The 19,696-nt window shown below is 42.1% G+C and overlaps 1 protein-coding gene across 1 annotated transcript in view; it reads right to left on the bottom strand.

Moving 5' to 3' along the window:
* Positions 1-19,696, bottom strand: part of DNAJC3 (DnaJ heat shock protein family (Hsp40) member C3) — a 78,818-nt gene that overhangs the window by 51,209 nt on the left and 7,913 nt on the right. Inside the window, exons 2-4 of the mRNA XM_040336103.1 lie at positions 9,969-10,079; positions 7,008-7,132; positions 2,993-3,067 (exon numbers count right to left, since the gene is read on the bottom strand). Of these exons, the coding sequence (XP_040192037.1) occupies positions 2,993-3,067; positions 7,008-7,132; positions 9,969-10,079 (311 nt within the window). The remainder of the gene's footprint in view (positions 1-2,992; positions 3,068-7,007; positions 7,133-9,968; positions 10,080-19,696) is intronic.

Raw genomic sequence — 19,696 nt, 5'->3', positions numbered from 1 at the left:
TAATGAACATTAAAAAGAAAATGAAAAGGGTTCACTGCTGTCCTCCGAACACAGGGGCCGCGCGTGTGCTAGAAAGCACTGTGCCAAGACCTTTCCTGGTTACAGTCTGGTTGACGGGCTGTATGCATCAATCGGGATCAGGAAGGCGGGACTGTCTTACCCAATGGCCGTGTAGGAGGGATAATAAATAGACAGTGATAACGCAGAGTAGCCACGCCCTCCGTTGAAGTCAGAAGTGACGAAACGCATCAGGGCGTGGCTACAAAGGCGTAGCCAGGAAGAGCAGTGCATTCCACCGCCAACCAGACTGTAACCAGGAAAGGTCTTAGCACCGTGCTTTCTAGCACACGCGCGGCCCCTGTGTTCGGAGGACAGCGGTGAACCCTTTTCATTTTCTTTTTAACGTTCATTACAAGTGTTTACATTGTACGTATATTGGAAGCGGGGCTGTGTTTGCAGGGGGGCATTTATTAAAACGCGATTACACTATATAGTGCCTTTGTTTTTTTATGTGTCCTGAATTAAATTAACCCCTGCTGACCCTGGAGAGATGGCAGTCTGATTAAGATAAATTGGTATACAAGGCTCTAATTTATACACCTTCTGGTGAGTGTGAACCCCAGAGGGAGATTGTGACCCACTTTCGAGGTGAAGACTGGGAATTGGTGTAGGGTGCACTACAAAGCCTATCCTAGAAGCACACATCACCTTAGAACTGTACTTTTTTTCTTGACTTCTATTTTATGAGGAGTTGGACTTCATCCAATGACTAGCGCTGTTTTATCAATTGGACTTTGGTTCTATTAGTTTGATACTTTGTTAGATCCAACTAATGTACCCGAGTAATACTACTTCTGTAAAATTGTGTAAAAAAAATATATATATTAAAAAAAGAGGGCAACATAAAAAAACTAGTGCGGCATTGGACACCGTTTTTGATAAAAGAACGCATCAATATCTTGTTAGAAGGATTTAATGTAATAGCAATTCTCAAGGTGCTCAGCACCTCTGTGTGCTTCATGCTATACACATCATCCTCCACATGTGTTAGCAAAGTGCAAATGCTTTTTTTTTTTTACGAAACAAACACTTTCAAAAGTTGTACGTTTACGAATTTGTGGTGGGCCACAGGTTGGACACCACAGCCCTAAACAAAGCATTTGTGCCTTCTACAGGTGTTACCAGCCTAAAGGGGTTGTAAAGGTTTGTTTTTTTAATTTTTCTAAATAGGTTCCTTGAAGCTAGTGCATTGTTGGTTCACTTACCTTTTCCTTCAATTTCCCTTTTACATTTTTTCTTTCCCTTTGTCTGAATTTCTCACTTCCTGCTTCTCCTCAGTAAGCTTTCCACCATCATCCGATCGGTGGATAGTCAGCCAGAACTGCTTATTGAGGAGGAACATGAAGTGAGAAATTCAAACAAAGAAAACAAACATTTAGAAGGGAAATTGAAAGAAGATAGGTGAACCAACAATGCACTAGTTTAAAGGAACCTATTTAGAAAATAAAAAAACTAACCTTTACAACCCCTTTAAGATCATAGCGCCTAATACATATTAGATCTTTATGGCTAGGTGTTCAAATAACACATCCTTTATTATAGAGTTATTGCTGTTATTCCTATTTGCACACCTATAGAAAACCAAGATTACATTATTGCATAAGGATCAGCAAGTAGAACAGTTAAAAGGAAACTTATGAAGACAGAAATATAGAGCAGCCATTGCTGACCATTTGATTCAAAGTTGCATGCTTCTGGGGCAGCACTCTGAACCTGGCTTCACTACCTTGTCAGTCACTGACCTGTAACAAATCTGAGTGTCCCCACACCCAAATTTTTACAGGATTAGTAATTAAAAAGACAAAAAAGGAATGACGGCCTCAGCGCATGCACTAAAAGACATGCAATTTCCCATAATTCTATACAGATAGATCCCTTTTTAAAAAGGGAGTTTTCATCAATAAGGGCAGTAAACCTGAATCACAGCCTGGTGTTTGTGAACGTAATATTAAGGTTTTCAGAAGTTGTGTCCTAAGAACTGAAGGCACCTTTTGTGATTGTGTGCAGACACTATAAAACACAATGGGGAATTATTCTGGTTTCATTAATGGGCAGGGTGGAAGGGAAAACAAATCAATGATTTTTTGGATTTAATATCAGATTTATTTTAATAACATGCTTTTGGAGTAAAAATCTATGAAAAAGATAATTGTATCTTACATAGAAAAACTAATTTTATTTAGTTTATTCAGCGTGAAATGGAGCTTAGTTATAAATATTCTGCAATATTTAGATTTTTGGTAAACTCATTCAATGAATCCAAGCTCTGCAAGCCGATATAACATGTACTGCATTGATGCATTCACACAATTTCACAGTAACCACACAACGTTCAGGAATATTCCTTTATCCCATTGTTTTGCAAATCTATGTACACTACAAATTATATGATTGATTTGATTCGGATATCCTTTTACTAACCCAACAGCTTATTATTCTAAATAGAAAAAACGTAATTTTTTTTGCAAATATTGAAGATTCTAACTACCAGCAAGAATAAGCCCTTACATTTAAAGAGCACCTCATTTTACATCCATCATGGCAGCGCCTGTTAGAGGGCATCCACTTACCTGCTGCCGCCACGTCCCTCACCTTGTTGTGTCACTGCCGCATCACCAGCCATCCCATTAAAGTGAATGGGACTGTTGGTGAGTCAACAGCGGGTCAGAGGAGGAGCCGTTGTGGGACAGAGATGACCGTTACTCTTTAAAAATGGTCTTAAAATCACTAGCAAAATAGCTTGATTTTAAATCAATGAGATTTAATGCATGGATTAAAATCGTGATTTAAATCAAATCCACCCTACTGATTGGTATATTCATATTTGTGGATGGTGACTATGCTCACAGCTTTTCTTATTGGGTTTTCCACTTCCTTAACTTTGGAAATAAATAAAAAAAAAAAGTAAAATAAATCAGTCTTGACAGCTTACCACTTTTCTAAAGTCATCTTCTGCTTCATCCAATTTTCCTTGTTTCAGGAAAAGCTGTCCTCTTTGTAATCTTGCCTGCAAACAATCAAATACAGAGGTAAGGAAAGAAAGATGCAAGACCAACTTTTCGTTCTGTCTTAATTACGGTAACATTTTAGGAGTTGATCACTGCCTTATAAAAAGATCAGAAAAAAAATGCAAAGTTATTGACACTCCGCAGCATTCTCTACCACTGGCAGTCAAAAATGTTGTTCCTCAGGCTCTCATATATACTGTACATCTCAGCAAGAAGACTGGTGCCAGGAGTGGATAAAAGGTCTATGGAAGGCTCTTTATTACACAGAACGTTAAGCCACAGCGTGACGAATCACACAGGTTTACGGGTTCAACTTTCTAGGTGACTTGCATGATCACTGTACAATCAGATCAGCCAGGTGACAATGGAGGCGACCAAGCCAAAATAGGAAATCATAGGGTCATCCAACTTGCCATGTTGTGTGCCAGAGATGCGAGTGGAAAGACTAGCTGAACAGAATTAAATATTTTGGCAGTTACCAGAGACCTTCACCCACCAGATCAACGTTAGTGCCCTTGATTCCTCTCCTCTGATTCACCACTCATAGGCTTGTGCTTTGACAAATGTTAAAGACTGAATATATGAGCCATTTGTGGTGATCACCTTTCCGTACTGAAGGGTCCTGACATGTAGCGTTGAATTTTTCCACTTAGAGCAAAGAGGGGGCGGGGGAGTCGATTACCCCTTGGATGTCTGTTGTGGAATCCAGGGGGGGAATGCTGAATTTTTATTTAGCGTTTCTTTACACTGATCAAAGGAAAGATACTCTTCAATGTCAAAGTGAAAACAGATTGCCAAAAAGTGATTTCAGTTAATTCCCAAAAAAAAAAATATGTTTTTTTATTATATATATTGGTTTTGTTATCACACACACACACACTACATACACTACATAAGGATTTATCCTCTCAAGTCAGTGTTTAGTAGATGCACCACTGGCAGCAATTATGTGGATAGGTCTCGGTCAGCTTTGCATATCTGGGCACTGGAATGTTCCATATTGCTCTTTGCAAAACTGTTCCAGCTTGGTCAGGCTGCAAAGAGATCATAAGACCTGGACTTGTGCGTGATGATTTCAGAACATCAAAATTGTTTTTAAAGTGGTTGTAAACTCTGTTACACCACTTGTACCTATAGGCAAGCCTAGAATAAGGCTTACCTATAGGTACTGCAAATATCTCCTAAACGTGCGCCGTTCAGGGGATGTTTACTGCGTCAACGATGTCATCGGAGCATGAACTCTGAAGGAGCGATCACCTGTGCCATTTCTTCAGGAGAGTGTGCCGTGACCAGCGGCTCTCTTGCACATGTGTGGGAGTAACATCACGTGGCTCTGGGCAGTCACAGAGCCAGAGTCCGTGGCCTCCGGAAGGAAGACAGGCTTTGTTTGCTGGTAAAGTGTCATATAATGTGCTAGCATGCAATGCATACTAGCACATTATGCCTTTACTGTGCAGGGAAGAAAGAAAAACCCACCAGGGTTTACTTCCTCTTTAACCTTATACAGATGAGCTTCATTTGACTTAGAATGCGACTTATGGAAAATAATTGTCTGAAGCAGTGAGGATTTACAATGTTTGCCAACTTACAGGTGGTGCATTTTGCATTTATGAATTGTAAATTTATATTCCTCTGCAGAGATCTGTATTCACTTTCAATAAAATTTCAGCAATGATCTTGCTATTGCTTACCAGGCTGGACCAATGCAAATATGCAATAAAAGACCATATTAGAAGTTCAACATTAAAGCAGAACTATACTCCGCTTGAATCCAACAATGTGCCAGCGGCTGACATCTTTGGGCGGCCAGCTTCCGGATCTTGATTGTGCAGCTTACTGTTCAAGAGCAGACAGGTAGGTAAGTAGCTTTAATGCACAAGAGACAAATCATGTCTCTTTTGCATTAAAAATCCTGCCTGTCCACCCATTTTTATTCCTAGCCCAACGCTCCACTTATAAAAAGAATTCAAAACTTTGAATATAATATATATATATATATATATATATATATATATATATATATATATATATATATATATATATATATATATATATATATATATATATATATATATATTATAGTTACACATACATACATACATACACACACACACACACACACGGGAGCCTGGGCAGCTCAACCAACCTGTAGCAGTAAATCTGCTATGGGGCAGTCGGCAACTGGTTAAAGCAGAGTTCCACCCAAAAAAGTAACTCTCCTCCCCCCCCCCCCGCCTCCGGTGTCACATTTTGGCACCTTTCAGTGGGGAGGAGGGAGCAGATACCTGTGCAATACAGGAATCTGCTCCCACTTCTGGGCATAGGTCGCTGAGGCGACCTACAGCACATCCAGCGCCTTCTCAGTCACCCCCTCCCCCCCACTGTCTTCTGGGAGACACACAGGTGCCAGAAGACATCATGGACCAGAGCGATTGCACAGCACGACTCGTGCATGCGAGGTAGGGAACCAAGAAGTGAAGCCGCAAGGCTTTACTTCCCGATTCCCTACCGAAGATGGCGGCGGCAGCACCCGAGAGACAGATCGGCTTTGGGTGCCCACATTGCGGTTGCCCAGGACAGGTAAGTGTCCATATATTAAAAGTCAGCAGCTGCAGTAATTTGTAGCTGCTGACTTTTTTTCCTGCCGGAACTCCACTTTAAGATCATCAGCATTATGATGACACACAGGCAGCCGGCACTTTATCATGGCTCTGTCACAGTGTGTCACATAACATGGCTGTTGGGTGCTGAAATTTGTTAACTTATTAGAAGTTAACAAAATGAGCACCCAACATCCATGTTATGTGACACACTGTGACAGAGCCAGCCAGAGCCATAATAGAGTGCCTGCTGCAGCTGCCTTTTGTTTTATGATACAAATACCATCTATGCCAAAATGTGCTGCCTGCAGAAAATGCAATGTAGCATATATTCACACTAAACACACCTATGTTGAAGGCAGCCCTACGAACCGCTTGCTCTCCGTTCCTACCTCTGCCTGGACACTGTCCGCTGAGCTGCATGTGTCTGCCCACCTCAGAGCCTCTATAGTCTGCTCTCCTCTCGTGCTCCACTATGGAATGGGGAATAGAGAAAGATAGATCACTCCGCCAGGGAAAGCAAACCAAGGCCACAAAACCATGCGGAGCGGCACATAATGCACCTAAAACTGAAGAAATGGTCCCTCTAATTCCCAGTCTCTCACCAGCACACATCAGAGGGGGGCACAGAGAATGAAAATAAAAATAAATAAAAATACACTCCCACAAGGCAATAGGAGCGGCGGAGCACAGGGAGTCGATTCAGAAAGGATTTATTTTTATTTTTTATGCTGCACTTCTGAGATTGCCCAGGCCCCTCCTGCTGAGCTGAGGACGCCGGGCACGGTACAACAGGGTCGATTGTACTGGCCTATCAGCGGCCCTGCCTCCAGGTTTCCTCCAAATGATGAGCAAGAGCAACTGACTACAATATGTAAAGTACTGCATAAACTGACCATGTTATACAAATGGATAAAATAAATAGTGTACATAGTACAATCACAACAATGACAATATATTACATATGAATACAGACTTTATGCATTTCTCAAGGATAATATGACAGAAGAGTGAAGTAAGAATTTTGCTATTCTAGAGTGGGTGGGAAACTACAAGTATGAGCCTACTCAGTCAGTGGTTGGTAGGTCATGCTAAAACATGTAGTTCATCCACAGCTGGAGACTTTGAGCTGACCATTGAATACGAGAGCCGTGTCTGCATCACCCTGTTTTTCCACATCACATTTCAGTCACATCCAGCAACACTTGAAATCTCCCAAGTCCTGTTTCACATATTAAAGGTTTAAACCTTCTGAAGTAGCGATTATAGGCAGAAAAATACTCTAGAAGCAAGTTATTTTTTTTCTGCCCTCAAGTTAAGCTTTAGAAGTATTACATACTGATGTGAAGTCTGGTTTCAGCTCAATCACTCGACTTAAATCAGGAATTGCGGCTTTAGATTTGCCCATGGCCAGGAACGTAGTGGCTCTTCTGTAATATGCCAGGTAGTTATCTGGATCTCCATCTAACAAAACAAGGGAAAACAGTGAGCTGGCATCAAACAAAGCAAAAACTGTAAAAAGACACATAACCTTTATGTGCAGATATATAAATTACCAGGCTTGCTTGTGCTCTGTATGCCCTCTACCTCCAGCCTTTAAAAAATGCTTTTTAATTCTCTATATCGCTTATTGTGTTTAATATTTATAGTGCAACCCTTGCATGGCAAAGTCAAGTAATCCCTTCAAAATATAAATATATATTATACACAAAACACACAAAATTCTGTATGGAAATAAAGCACCATGTTTTCCAGGTTAATAATTTTTTTTATTTTTTTTGATAAAAGATAATGTTAACCACTTAAGCCCGGACCATATTGCTGGTCAAAGACCAGAGCACTTTTTGCGATTCGGCACTGCGTCGATTTAACTGACAATTGCGCGGTCAAAATTGGCGTCCTTTTTTTCCCACAAATAGAGCTTTCTTTTGGTGGTATTTGATCCCCCTTGCGCTTTTTAGTTTTTGCGCTATAAAACAAAAATAGAGCGACAATTTAAAAAAAAAAAAAAATATCCCCCAAAAATATATAAAAAAAACATTTTTGTCCTCAGTTTAGGCCAATACGTATTCTTCTACATTTTTTTTTACGAAAAATATCGCAATAAACGTTTATTGATTGGTTTGCGCAAAAGTTATAGCATTTACAAAATAGGGGGTCGTTTTATGGCGTTTTTCTTAATTATTTTTTTACTATAAAAATGTCACTGGCAGGGAAGGGGTTAACACTAGGGGCGGGGAAGGGGTTAAGTATGTTCCCTGGGTGTGTTCTAACTGTAGGGGGGGGGGGATGGACTGACATGGGGAAATGACTGATCGCTGTTCATACATTGTATGAACAGAAGATCAGCATTTCTCCCCCTGACAGGACCTGTGTGTTTACACACACAGCTTCCGGTCCTCGCTCTGTAACGAGCGATCGCGGGTGCCCGGCGTTGATCGCACACGCGTCGGGATCAGGGACGATTCGTGAGGTGACGTAGAGCTACGTGCTCTCGCTCAGGGGAGCCGACCTGCCGCCGTATAACTGCGGCGGCTGGTCGGCAAGTAGTTAATAAAACATAACAAATTTTAAGTTGTCAATGTATTGTGATAAATTCCATTTTGAAAAACGGGAGCATGCAAGATGGCACTTACTGACAATTTACAGCTAAACACATAGAAGAGCATGCCATTAATTTAATGACGAGGGCTCCGGTACAGCCCTGCTCCTTTATATGGAACAGAGACCCCAGCAGCCCCTACTCTCTACCCTGCAATTCACCCCGAACCGAATATAGGAAAGGTCATTAAAATATGTAAAAAGGTACCTTATGACAGAAAATATACTGTTTGTGAATATTCAGAACCACACATGGTCATGAAAAGGTTTAATCGCTCCTGGACTGCCCCATGTACATGCACTGCGGCAGGGCTGCCCTTCAGCTCCAAATCATGTACCTGTACATTTATATTTCCGGGTCTGGGGCACAGATGCATGCTGCTGGTGACCTGTTCCTGCTGTGATTGAACACAGCGAGACCCATTCAAAGGGCACCCGATGATTGTTCCCAAGAGTGGCAGAACGGCGGTCTGTAAACATAGGCCGTTCTGTAAGGGGGGGGGGGGGTTTAATCGATCGAGATTCTGTGTTTCTGCTAAACAAACACAACACAGATCTCTGTCTTCCCCCAGTCAAAGCATTCCTTCCCCCCCACGTTTAGCAAGCACTCCCAGGGAACACATTTAACCCTTTGATCGCCCCTGATGTTAACCCCTTCCCTGCTAGCGTCATTAGTACAATGACAGAGCATATTTATTAGCACTGAATTCTAAAAAGTCTATACATTCTTGGGTACTGTTCACTAAGGCTGTTTGAATTAATGTTCTAAGCGCTATGCAACCGGGAATGTGCACATAATCTTGCCACCACACAGGTTATCAAAATGGTAATGGCTAGCCTCGATCTACATAAATCAGCCAACTATCATCTGCAATTATTACGGAAAATTAAGAATCTCTTCACTCAGCACAACCGTATGATCTTAGTTCATGGACTTATCCACTCTAGGTTAGATTGTTCTAATGTTTTCTTTCTAGGGCTCCCACAGAAGTGAATAAAACGATTGCAGATTACACAGAATCATGCTGCAAGACTAGTCACAAACTGCCCAAGGCGGAATCACATCTCCCCGGTGCTTAAGAATCTGCACTGGCTCCCGATAGCAAAACGGGTTGAGTTCAAGGCACTCTGTCTGGTGTTTTGGGCCTATTGGCAACTAGGTCCGATGTACTTATCGAATATGACACAACACTACTGTCCTCCCAGAGAGCTTCGCTCGACTGACGCCCTGTTAGCAATTATTCAATCTAGTCGATCAGCTTCAAAAGGTGGCCGCCGGCTCCAAACAATGGGGAACTCTCTTTGGAACCAGCTCCCTCATCAGCTCCGAGCATCCTCCTCCATAATGGCCTTCTGTAAGGGCTTGAAAACACTTCTTTTTTCACAAGCCTACAGATAGACACTTGGCCTTCCAAGCCCTTAGCAGGACGCTGCCTTAATCCCAGGCTGCGGCCCATGGTCAGGGAGTAGGGATAGGCTTTTTGTGCCCTGACACCCCCCCCCCCTCTTCTTTTTATATTTCTGTTTATTTCTTGTCTGTTCCCCTCTTTTACTTAGATGTCCTAGTTTCCTATTTTTTGCTCTTGGGAACTGGATACCCCCAGCTTGTTGGTAAGCGCTTAGACGCGAGTTTCACAACTCGCATTCGGCGCTCTATAAGTATTTATTCCAATCCAATCCAATCCAATAAAACACTTACCAATAGCTGAATGAAAATGAGATAAGGCATCTGCAAGCTGGCCAGCTGCTAGTAATTTCTTTCCCATTTCAAGATGCTTGTCCACATCCACATTACTCCCACAAGTCACCCCTGCAGAGGAACAAAAAAATAAATTAAATAAAAAAGTGTGTCCAAAACATAAGCACAAATCCCATAATACACCACAACCTGATCATCGCACGCAAGATGTCATCCTTAAAGGGGACAGGCAGGACCAAAACTTGACATTTCCCCATTGCGATAATAAAATTTTAGTCCTCGTCAGGGAGATTATTCTTACTAAATATTTAGATAATACAAATGACCATAAAAACCTTGTAGAGCTTCCAACATGTCCCAACTTTAAAAATGGGTTTGCCTTGAGTTCTACTTTATCCATTGATTTTTTTTTTTTTTTAACAAACAAACTTTTGTCGAGGCTACAATTGTACATGGGTTACAGGGACCCAACACAACCAACGCTGTCTAACGTATCGTTTCCTTTGATCGGCCAGCAGGCTGATCAATAAATAAATTAATAAACATATTCCCTCATCCACACATTTGGGGTGGACAGAGGAAACCACCCTGCTGTGCCATTGTATTCTAACAGTGGGGACTCCTCTGCTGTCAGAAAATATTCATCAAGGCTGCAGTGTTGATTTTTTGCAACATTTCTGTGAGAAAATCCAAACACTAGATGGACTTCTTACAAGTGGACCAGCCATAGATGGATCAGAATTTGGGAAGTCCTTGCTGAACCAGTCGTGTTTGATCCACCTATGGCCAATGTAAGGCACTGGATGCTTTTGGAATTATCAGCTACAAAATGCCTGAGGGAACTCAATTCTTCTGCAGTATGATGGAGATTCCTCCAAAGTAAAAGGAATCTCAAAATTACCCAGATTACTGCAAAGGGTATCTAGAGACATGAAATGATGATTGCTTAAAGCGGGGGTTCACCCTATAAACAAAAAAAAAAAACTTTTTTTTTTTCTTCTAGCATAAAATTAGGCATAGTAGCGTGAGCTACAGTATGCCTGTCTTGATTTTTTTCGCCCGGTACTCACTGTGCAATCCTCTATAGAAGATTCTGACTCCCCGCGGGGAATAGGCGTTCCTATCCAGACGGAGGATGATTGACGGCCGGCTCTGGCACGTCACGCTTCTCCGGAAATAGCCGAAATAGGCTTGGCTCTTCACGGCGCCTGCGCATAGTCTGTGCGCAGGCGCCGTATAGTGCCGTGAAGAGCCGAGACCTACTCCGGCTGTCTTCGGGGAGCGTGACGTGCCATAGCCGGCCGTCAATCATCCTCCGTCTGGATAGGAACGCCCATTCCCCGCGGGGAGTGGGAATCTTCTATAGAGGATTGCACTGTGAGTACCGGGCGAAAAAAAATCAAGACAGGCATACTGTAGCTCACGCTACTATGCCTAATTTTATGCTAACATGTTGCTATGGAGGGTGAACCACCGCTTTAACTAGTAAGGCCAAGATAAAATTGTTTTGAGATATAGAGATAGATAGAGAAGAGAAGTCTATATTACATAGGTTTGTCAAATGTCTATAGCAGGGGTGTCAAACTCAATTTCATTGTGGGCCAGCATTATGATTGTCCTCAGGGGCGGACTGACAACTCATGGGGCCCCCGGGCAATAGAAGATTATGGGGCCCCCGGGCTTACAGATGGCCACCAAGCCAGGAGGCATTACAGAGGTGGGGCAGCTAAAATCTCAGAATTTCACATCAAAAGCATATCGGTTTTGGACATATCAGGGACAGATGTAAAAAAAACACAGATTTTTACATACTGTCACTAGTATTAATGAGCCTGGCAACCCTGATGGGGCCCCCTAGTGGCATGGGGCCCTCGGGCAGTGCCCGAGTGCCTCAATGGTCAGTCCGCCCCTGATTGTCCTCAAAAAGGCTGGTTGTATCTGTAAGATTAGATGTCCAGTGCATCCCCTCCCCTTACATTAGATAAGAGCCACCCCACCATCAGAAGTTGAGTCCCCCACTCTCCCTTACATCACAGTGCACCCCCCTTTCCTTATGCTGCTACTGGGAAGAAGCTGGATGTATAGCTTGAAAGCAGAAAGCAAGGGTCTGGAGGAGGACCAGAGGAGGGCTGGAGCTTGCCTGCTAATAACCTTATTCCAAAAGGAACAAACTTACTGTTTTGAGCTTTGATATTGTGGCAGAAAACTTAGATAAAAGCAATGAAAAGAAAAGTTTTCAGATCAGGATAAGCACTGGTCACTTTAGAGATAACCTAGATGGGCTAACAGCAAGGCTTCTTCAAAATTAGCATCTTAACTACACAAGATATGCTTTCTATAATTAATGAAACGTAATGCTTACTCTGGTATACCCAGAGCAATAACATTGTGTCGGTAATAACTACCCTTGAAGCCTTAAACATGCAATCACTTCAAAATGAGTTAATTACTGGAGGAGTTTGTACACACAAACAACCAACATCTGACATATGGTACAGAAGTAGTGTTCTCATTAGGTGTGTAAGATTTTCTGCTACCAGTGGGCTCCAACATAAGTACAAACAAAGCATTTCTTCTAAATTACAACCATTTACAGTAGTGCAGGTTACTCTCCAAAGCCAAGCAACTTTATTGCCAACAAAAACACAAAAGCACCTAAAATAATATAGTCTACCATGTTTACTAATGACATTTATCAAATAGAATGGTATAAAATGAAAAAATATAATATATATAAAAAACGTGTCTTGTATGATAAAAATTATAGGAGACATGTTTCTGTCCAGTCGAAATAATGCTCTAAAATTAGGAGGTAGGAAAAAGACAAATTTTAGTTTTAAGCTTTTATTGCACTTTGAAAACACCCATTAGACCCCTTCATACTGAAGGCATTTTTCAGATGCTTTAGCGCTAAAAATAGCATCTATAAAAAGCCTCAGCTGCAAACCCAGGGTAAAAGCCCGAGTGTTTTCACACTGGGGCGCTGCGCTGGAAAAACCAAACAAAAAGTTTTGCCTTTAGTTATACTTTAACCGCTTGTCCACTGCCCGCCGTGAAATGATGGCAAGAGGAAGACCCTCTTGTTCTGGGTGGAAGTCATATGAGGTTGCGCCTTCACAAGCCACTAGGGGGCGCATGCACACCTGCCGCGTCACTGGGGACCCGATTGCGGCCGCCGGGCACCCAGTAACTGAGCACAGTGTTTACACACAGTATCTCTGTCTGTAAACCCACAGACCCACGTCCTGTCAGGGAGAGGAGACCGATGGTGTGTCCCTTGTACATAGGGACAACCATCGGCCACCTCCCCCAGTCGGTCACCTCCCCCCACATTAAGAATCACTCTTTAGGGAACACATTAGCCTCCTAGTGTTAACCCTTTCCCTGCCAGTCATATTTATACAGTAATCATGGTCCCAAAAACGTGTCAAACGTGTCTGACGCAATATCACAGTCACAAAATAAAAAAAATAAAAAATAAAATAAAAAAAAAAGAAGGAGAAGCTGATCGCCGCCATTACTAGTAAAAAAAAAAATAATAAAAACGCTATAAAACTATCCCCTATTTTGTAGCTGCTATAACTTTTGTGCAAACCAGTCAATTATACGCTTATTGTGATTTTTTTTACCAAAAATATGTAGAAGAATACATATTGGCCTAAACTGAGGAACAAATTTGTTTAAAAAAAAAAAATAGAAGATATTTATTATAGCAAAAAAGTTAAAAATATTGTATTTTTCAAACTTGTCCCTCTTCTTTTGTTTACAGCGCAAGAAATAAAAACCACAGAGGTGATCAAATACCACCAGATAGAAAGCTCTATTTGTGGGGGGGGGGGGGGGGGGAGAATGATAGAAATTTAATTTGGGTACAGTGTTGCATGACTGCGCAATTGTCATTCAAAGTGTGACAGCGCTGAAAGCTGAAAAATGGCTTGGACAGGAAGGGGGTGAAAGTGCCCTGTAGGCAAGTGGTTAAACACCAAAACAGGACGTTACACTCTCACACCAGTTTTAATTAAAGCAGAACTACAGGCAAAACATTCCCCCCCATTTTGGGTAGAGTAAGGGAGGATTATAACCCCAATAAGGTTTATTTATGCCAACTTAGTCCCATTGGATATATTTACCTTCACTTCCTGTTCCATAGCCAATCAGGAAGCGAGAGAAATCCTGCAAATTAAAGTGGTTTTAAAACCATGGGGACAAAAAAAAAAACACCTGCAAGACAAAGGCATAATGAGCCAGCATGCATAACATACTAGCTCATTACGATATGCTTACCTTCGATCGAAGCCCCAGCAGTGGTCCCGACACACTGTTACGGCTGGCGACATGGCTCCCGGAGTTACTTCCGGGTATCGCGGCCTCCGGTGCTGCAATTGGCCGGAGCTGCGATAATGTCATTCCTGCGCATGGGAGCCGCCGGTAACTGCACATTAGCTGAAGAAACAGTACGTACGAGCCATCTCTTCAGTGCGCATGTGCCGATGACGCCGGCACATGTGTATACAGTGAATATCCCGTAAACTATGCAAGTTAAGGAAAAATTCACTGTAGCTACAGGTAAGCCTTATTATAGGCTTACCTGTAGGCAAAAGTGGTTGGAATGGGTTTACAATCATTTTAAGGGAATCTTTTGGGGACTCCAGGTCACCCGAACTAGATTGTTAACACTGCAATGGAAGCACAACAGATCAGTGTGAAGACAAACAGAATTTAAAGGGATGCATTTTTCTTTAAACGCAAAAATTATATTAATAAATAAATAAATAAATAAATAAATAAATAAATAAATATATATATATATATATATATATATATATATATATATATATATATTTGGGATTTTAAAAGGCAACTAAATATAGGTACGTACCCAATTAAATAATAATGTAGTTTAATAAATATTATAACGACAACAAAAAAAAAAATTCTAAAATTGACTGGTTTTAGAACAATATCAAAAAACTACAATATTACAATAATTCCAAATTGACACTGATGTGGTGTCCAGATTAGAGATTACCGCTGACGCGTTTCAGGATCTTGTCCTTTCCTCAGGGGCATTCCCTTATGGAGAGCAGTGTACATCTATAACAAAAAAGTACATTAACATTGGCAACATAGCAAATCATTTTGCTTTACTGTTCTCAATGATGCTCACTACATGTTCCCTGTCTCTATGTTGCCAATATTAAAGGAGTTGTAAAGGAAAATATTTTTTTACCTTAATGCAATTTATGCATTAAGGTGAAAAAACATCTAATAAAGCAGCCCCCATTTTACTTACCTGACCCCTCGAAAGTCCCACACTCGGTCCCGAGATCCTCTTTCGCCGCTCAGCCTGGCCGCTGATTGGCTAGAGCGGATGGATTGAGAGCAGCGCAGCTATTGGCTGGCGCTGCTGTCAATCACATCCAGTGACGCGGCACGCCTAGGGGCGGGGCCGAGTGATACAATGAGCGGCTATGGCCGCTGGCTGTATCATGGGAGCGCACCCGCAAGAACTCATCACCATGCAAGCTCTCTCGCATGAAGGTGATGAGTTCTTGCAGGGAGGACCAGAGACAGCCGCCGAGGGACCCCAGAGGACGTGGATCGGAGCCACTCTGTGCAAAACGAACTGCACAGTGGAGGCAAGTAAAACATGTTTGTTATTCTAAAGTAAAAAAATAAAAAATGTCTTCCTTTAGTGACCCTTTATTGTACTTCTTTGTTATAGACGTACACTGCTTTCCATAAGAGAATGCCCCTGAGAGAAGGATAAGATCCTGAAACGCGTCGGGCTTAATCTCTAATCCGGAGATTAAAAAAAAAAAAAAAAAAATATTGCAGATGTTTGATTTTTTTGGGGGAAAAAATAAATAAAAAATAAATCGCCCAGCTCTAGCTGCAGGTGAAAATAAACCCTTTCCTCTCACTAGTTATCAGCCAGCAACATTGTGGGGTTGACTTACTAAAACTGGAGTGCAAAATCTCTGGTGCAGCTGTACACGGTAGCCAATCAGCTTGTTCAATTAAGCTTTGACAAAAAAAAAAAAAAAGGAACCTGGAAGCTGAATGGCTATAATGCACAGCTGCACAGATTTTTGCATTCTTCAGTTTTACTAAATCAACTCCTGTATGTTTGGGACAAGTTGCAAGTCAAGAGACTAGAGCAGAGGGCTGACGTGTCAGATATTTGTGAACACAACAGCATACACACGATTGTGTCATTTCTGAGACAACATCTCCAAACAGGAAGAAAATACTGATCCTGGAAAAAGGTTGAACAAGGAGAACTCTAGCCTTCTGCTTTTTTTTTTGCCTCCAGGTGTAGGACTTTTAACTCATTCCTTTTCCAAGACCCTAAATTTACAACATACAGAAGAAGGCAACATATCTTCATTACCTATAGGGACAAGTCACTTTCTAGCTGTCATTGCCTAGTGTACACTGGAAGAATGACATCTAGAATTTTATTTTGTCTCTTCAAAATGCTTTATTTTGAAAATTGTGACTGTGGTGCAACACTAAAATTCTTAAAACCAGGTAAAAAAAAAGCACACACATAAACAAATCCTAACATGCACCAAGAGGGGCAGATTTATTATGCAGCGAGGGACAGGTGCTGTAAGGCTGCACTTTCAAGAGACTGCAATGTCAATCAAATGAGAGTCACACGCAACAAAGAACTCAGATCAGTACTGAGCAATAAACTCTAACCAATACTACACAGGCTGACTACAGTATGCTACATTTCAGATTATGGCAGAGTTGTACAGTACATCCAAATGGGACATCATTTTAACATTATGTTTCTGTAGTAAAAGACTCACATTAAAGCATATAGCCCAATTTACCCATTATTCTGCCAGGCCACCTTACAAAATAAACAAGTCATAAAAAACGACTCCTGCAGCAAATGCTAGCCTGAACTACCTCAGCTGCTAGCAATGTGGCCAAATGTCTAGCCCAGCCTTTCGCAACCTTTTCAGCACAGAGGAACCCTTGAAATAACTTGCTGGTCTTAAAGTGGAGGTTCACCCTTTAAAAAAAATTCTGACATCACATGGGGTCGAGCCATCCTACCGACAGAATGCCAGTGTTTTTTTTTTTCTCTCAGCACATACCTCTTAATCCCGATTTTCACCTCACGGCAATCCAGCGAGAGTGGGTGTTCCCAAGCACTGCCTGTGATTGACAGGCTTCCGAACGGCGCATACTGCGCGTCACAGGTTGCCGACAGAACCCGAACGTCGGTGTGCAGGCGCCGTATAGAGCCGCACCAATGTTCGGGTTTTTTCGGCAACCTGTGACGCGCAGTATGCGCCGTTCGGAAGCCTGTCAATCACAGGCAGTGCTTGGGAACGCCCACTCCCGCGGGATTGCCGTGAGGTGAAAAATCGCACACAACGAGGTATGTGCTGAGAAAAAAAAAAAAACACCGGCATTCTGTCGGTAGGATGGCTCGACCCCATGTGATGTCAGAATTTTTTTTGAGGGTGAACCTCCACTTTAAGTAAGCCCCATATACACTATTAGATTTTCTGCATATTTACCAAAACCATATAGTGCAAGGGCCTGCTTGATTGCATAGAAATTGAAACTCTTAGGCTGGGTTCACACTTGTGCAGGGGGGGGGGGGGGGGGTGTAGTGAGCAGGGAGAGAATTCATGTTCCGTTCTGAACAGGAATTCTCTCCCTGTTCACTACTATCTGCAAATCAGATGCGTTCCCATAGAAGATAATGTGCAGACAATACGCACCACAATGCCTAGAAACACCCACGTTTTTTTTGGGCAATACGCAGTGCGAATGCATCGCACATATGTGAACCTGCCTCATTAAAATAAATGTATTTTAAAATGTTATGCAAATTGGATGCGGTGTAAGCCACAACCAATTCACAAGGTTTGACCTCATATTATATGGTTTTGGTAAATCTGAAGACAAAAATTAGCAGAAAATCTAATAGTGTGTATGGTGCTTAACCCCTACTACAGCTTTCTATATCTACAACTCATGATACATTAGTGTGATGGTCAGTGGAAAGAGCGCTCCTTACGCTTGTGGTCATTGGGAAGAATTACCCCCTTACAGATAGCTAAAAAGATCCATGGTTTCAGAGGAAACTTATCCGAGAGGCAGAAATTGCTCATTGTTCCAGGAATCCAACCTCTGGAGGAACCTTGGTCGAGAAACTGTGGTCTAGTCCATTCTTTTTAAAAAAGGACCTTTGAGCATTGTCAGATTCATCTCCTGCCTACAATACCCATAACTTAAAGCGGTTGTATAACCCCAAGAAAAATAAAATAAACTGGCAAGGCAAAGGCATAATGAGCTAGTATGACTAGCATACTAGCTCATTATCAATTACTTATCTTAGATCGAAGTCCCCGCAGCAGTCCTCGGACACGTTTTCCGTCCGCGCCACGATACCTGGCGTGACTTTCGGGTATCACCGCTCTGGCGCTGTGACTGGCCGGAGCGACGATGACATCACACCCGCGCATGGAACGGCACGATCCCTGCGCATGCGCACATTTCCACCACTGTCCGGCAGGCTCCCATTCAAGTGCGCCTGCGCCTTTGTCTACGGCGCGCATGCACCATAGACATCGGTGCCCGCTTTTCTGCAAATATCTCCTTAACCATGTAGGTTAAGGAGATATTGCAAACACCTACAGGTAAGCCTTAATGTAGGCTTACCTGTAGGTGCAAGTAGGACATGAGGGTAGACAACCGCTTTAAGAGCCCAATTTTCCAATGCAATGGGTCACTACACCGACCACCAATATGAAAGGGCTTCCCCCACTTACCACCAATGTAAGGGGGCACTACACAGACCACCAGTGTATGCAGGCATTTCTCCACTGACCCGGAAACACCAATGTTCACAATGTTTCTTTTCTGGCCATTATTATGTTTAGCTTTATAGATTATAGTTGTATGTTTGCCACATTCTTCATTTTATTTAAAACTAACTTCAACTCCCTGATCAAATCATCATGAGTTGTAGATATACATTTTATTTTATTTATTTTTTAGCAGTGGTTCCCTAAGACCTAAAACTATTTCAAAAGCTAAAAAAAGGTTATTTACCAAAGCAAGTATTCACTTTGAAAAGGTGTATGCAACATTGCAAAGTGAATGCTAGCAAAAAAGGCGAACCTGTGTTCACTTTAAAAACCGATCATCTGAAATCAATGGTATTATTCGCTCCATTTTATGGTGCCCCTCACCACCACAGATAGGGCTCAGCGTGTTACAGGAACATTGGGGTCAGGGAGGACTAGCACTACCCGATTGGCAAAAGTATTATCTAGCAGGCCAAATGGCATTTGCACGCCGATGGCTCGTGGAGGACTCAGCGACAGTTCTGGGCGCATAGGTCTTGGGTTCCTACGAATGTTTGCACTTAGCTCTATTTAGGAGGAACTAGCTCTACACTTTCACTCACAGTAACCATGAAGACCACTATTAAGACCTGGGAAACCTCCTTAAAACCAATAGCCAGACTGGACTGGGGTATCGCCCTCATCTCCCTTATGAATGAACCCAAGCCCCACATATTTGTGATGTCTGACCCAATGGTGTGGGCGTCTAAGGAAATCAAAAGGGTTGGCGACATTGTCAGGGATGGGGAGGTCCTCACTTCTGACCAATTGAAAACAAAGTACGAAATCCTAAATTCTTACTATTTCCGTTATCTCCAATTACGGCACGCCTTCCAAGCACAATTT

Source organism: Rana temporaria, chromosome 2 (assembly GCF_905171775.1).
Source record: "Rana temporaria chromosome 2, aRanTem1.1, whole genome shotgun sequence".
NCBI classification, from domain to species: domain Eukaryota; kingdom Metazoa; phylum Chordata; class Amphibia; order Anura; family Ranidae; genus Rana; species Rana temporaria.
The sequence above is the reverse complement of the archived record's forward strand: the minus strand, read 5'-3'. Positions and strand labels throughout refer to the sequence as shown.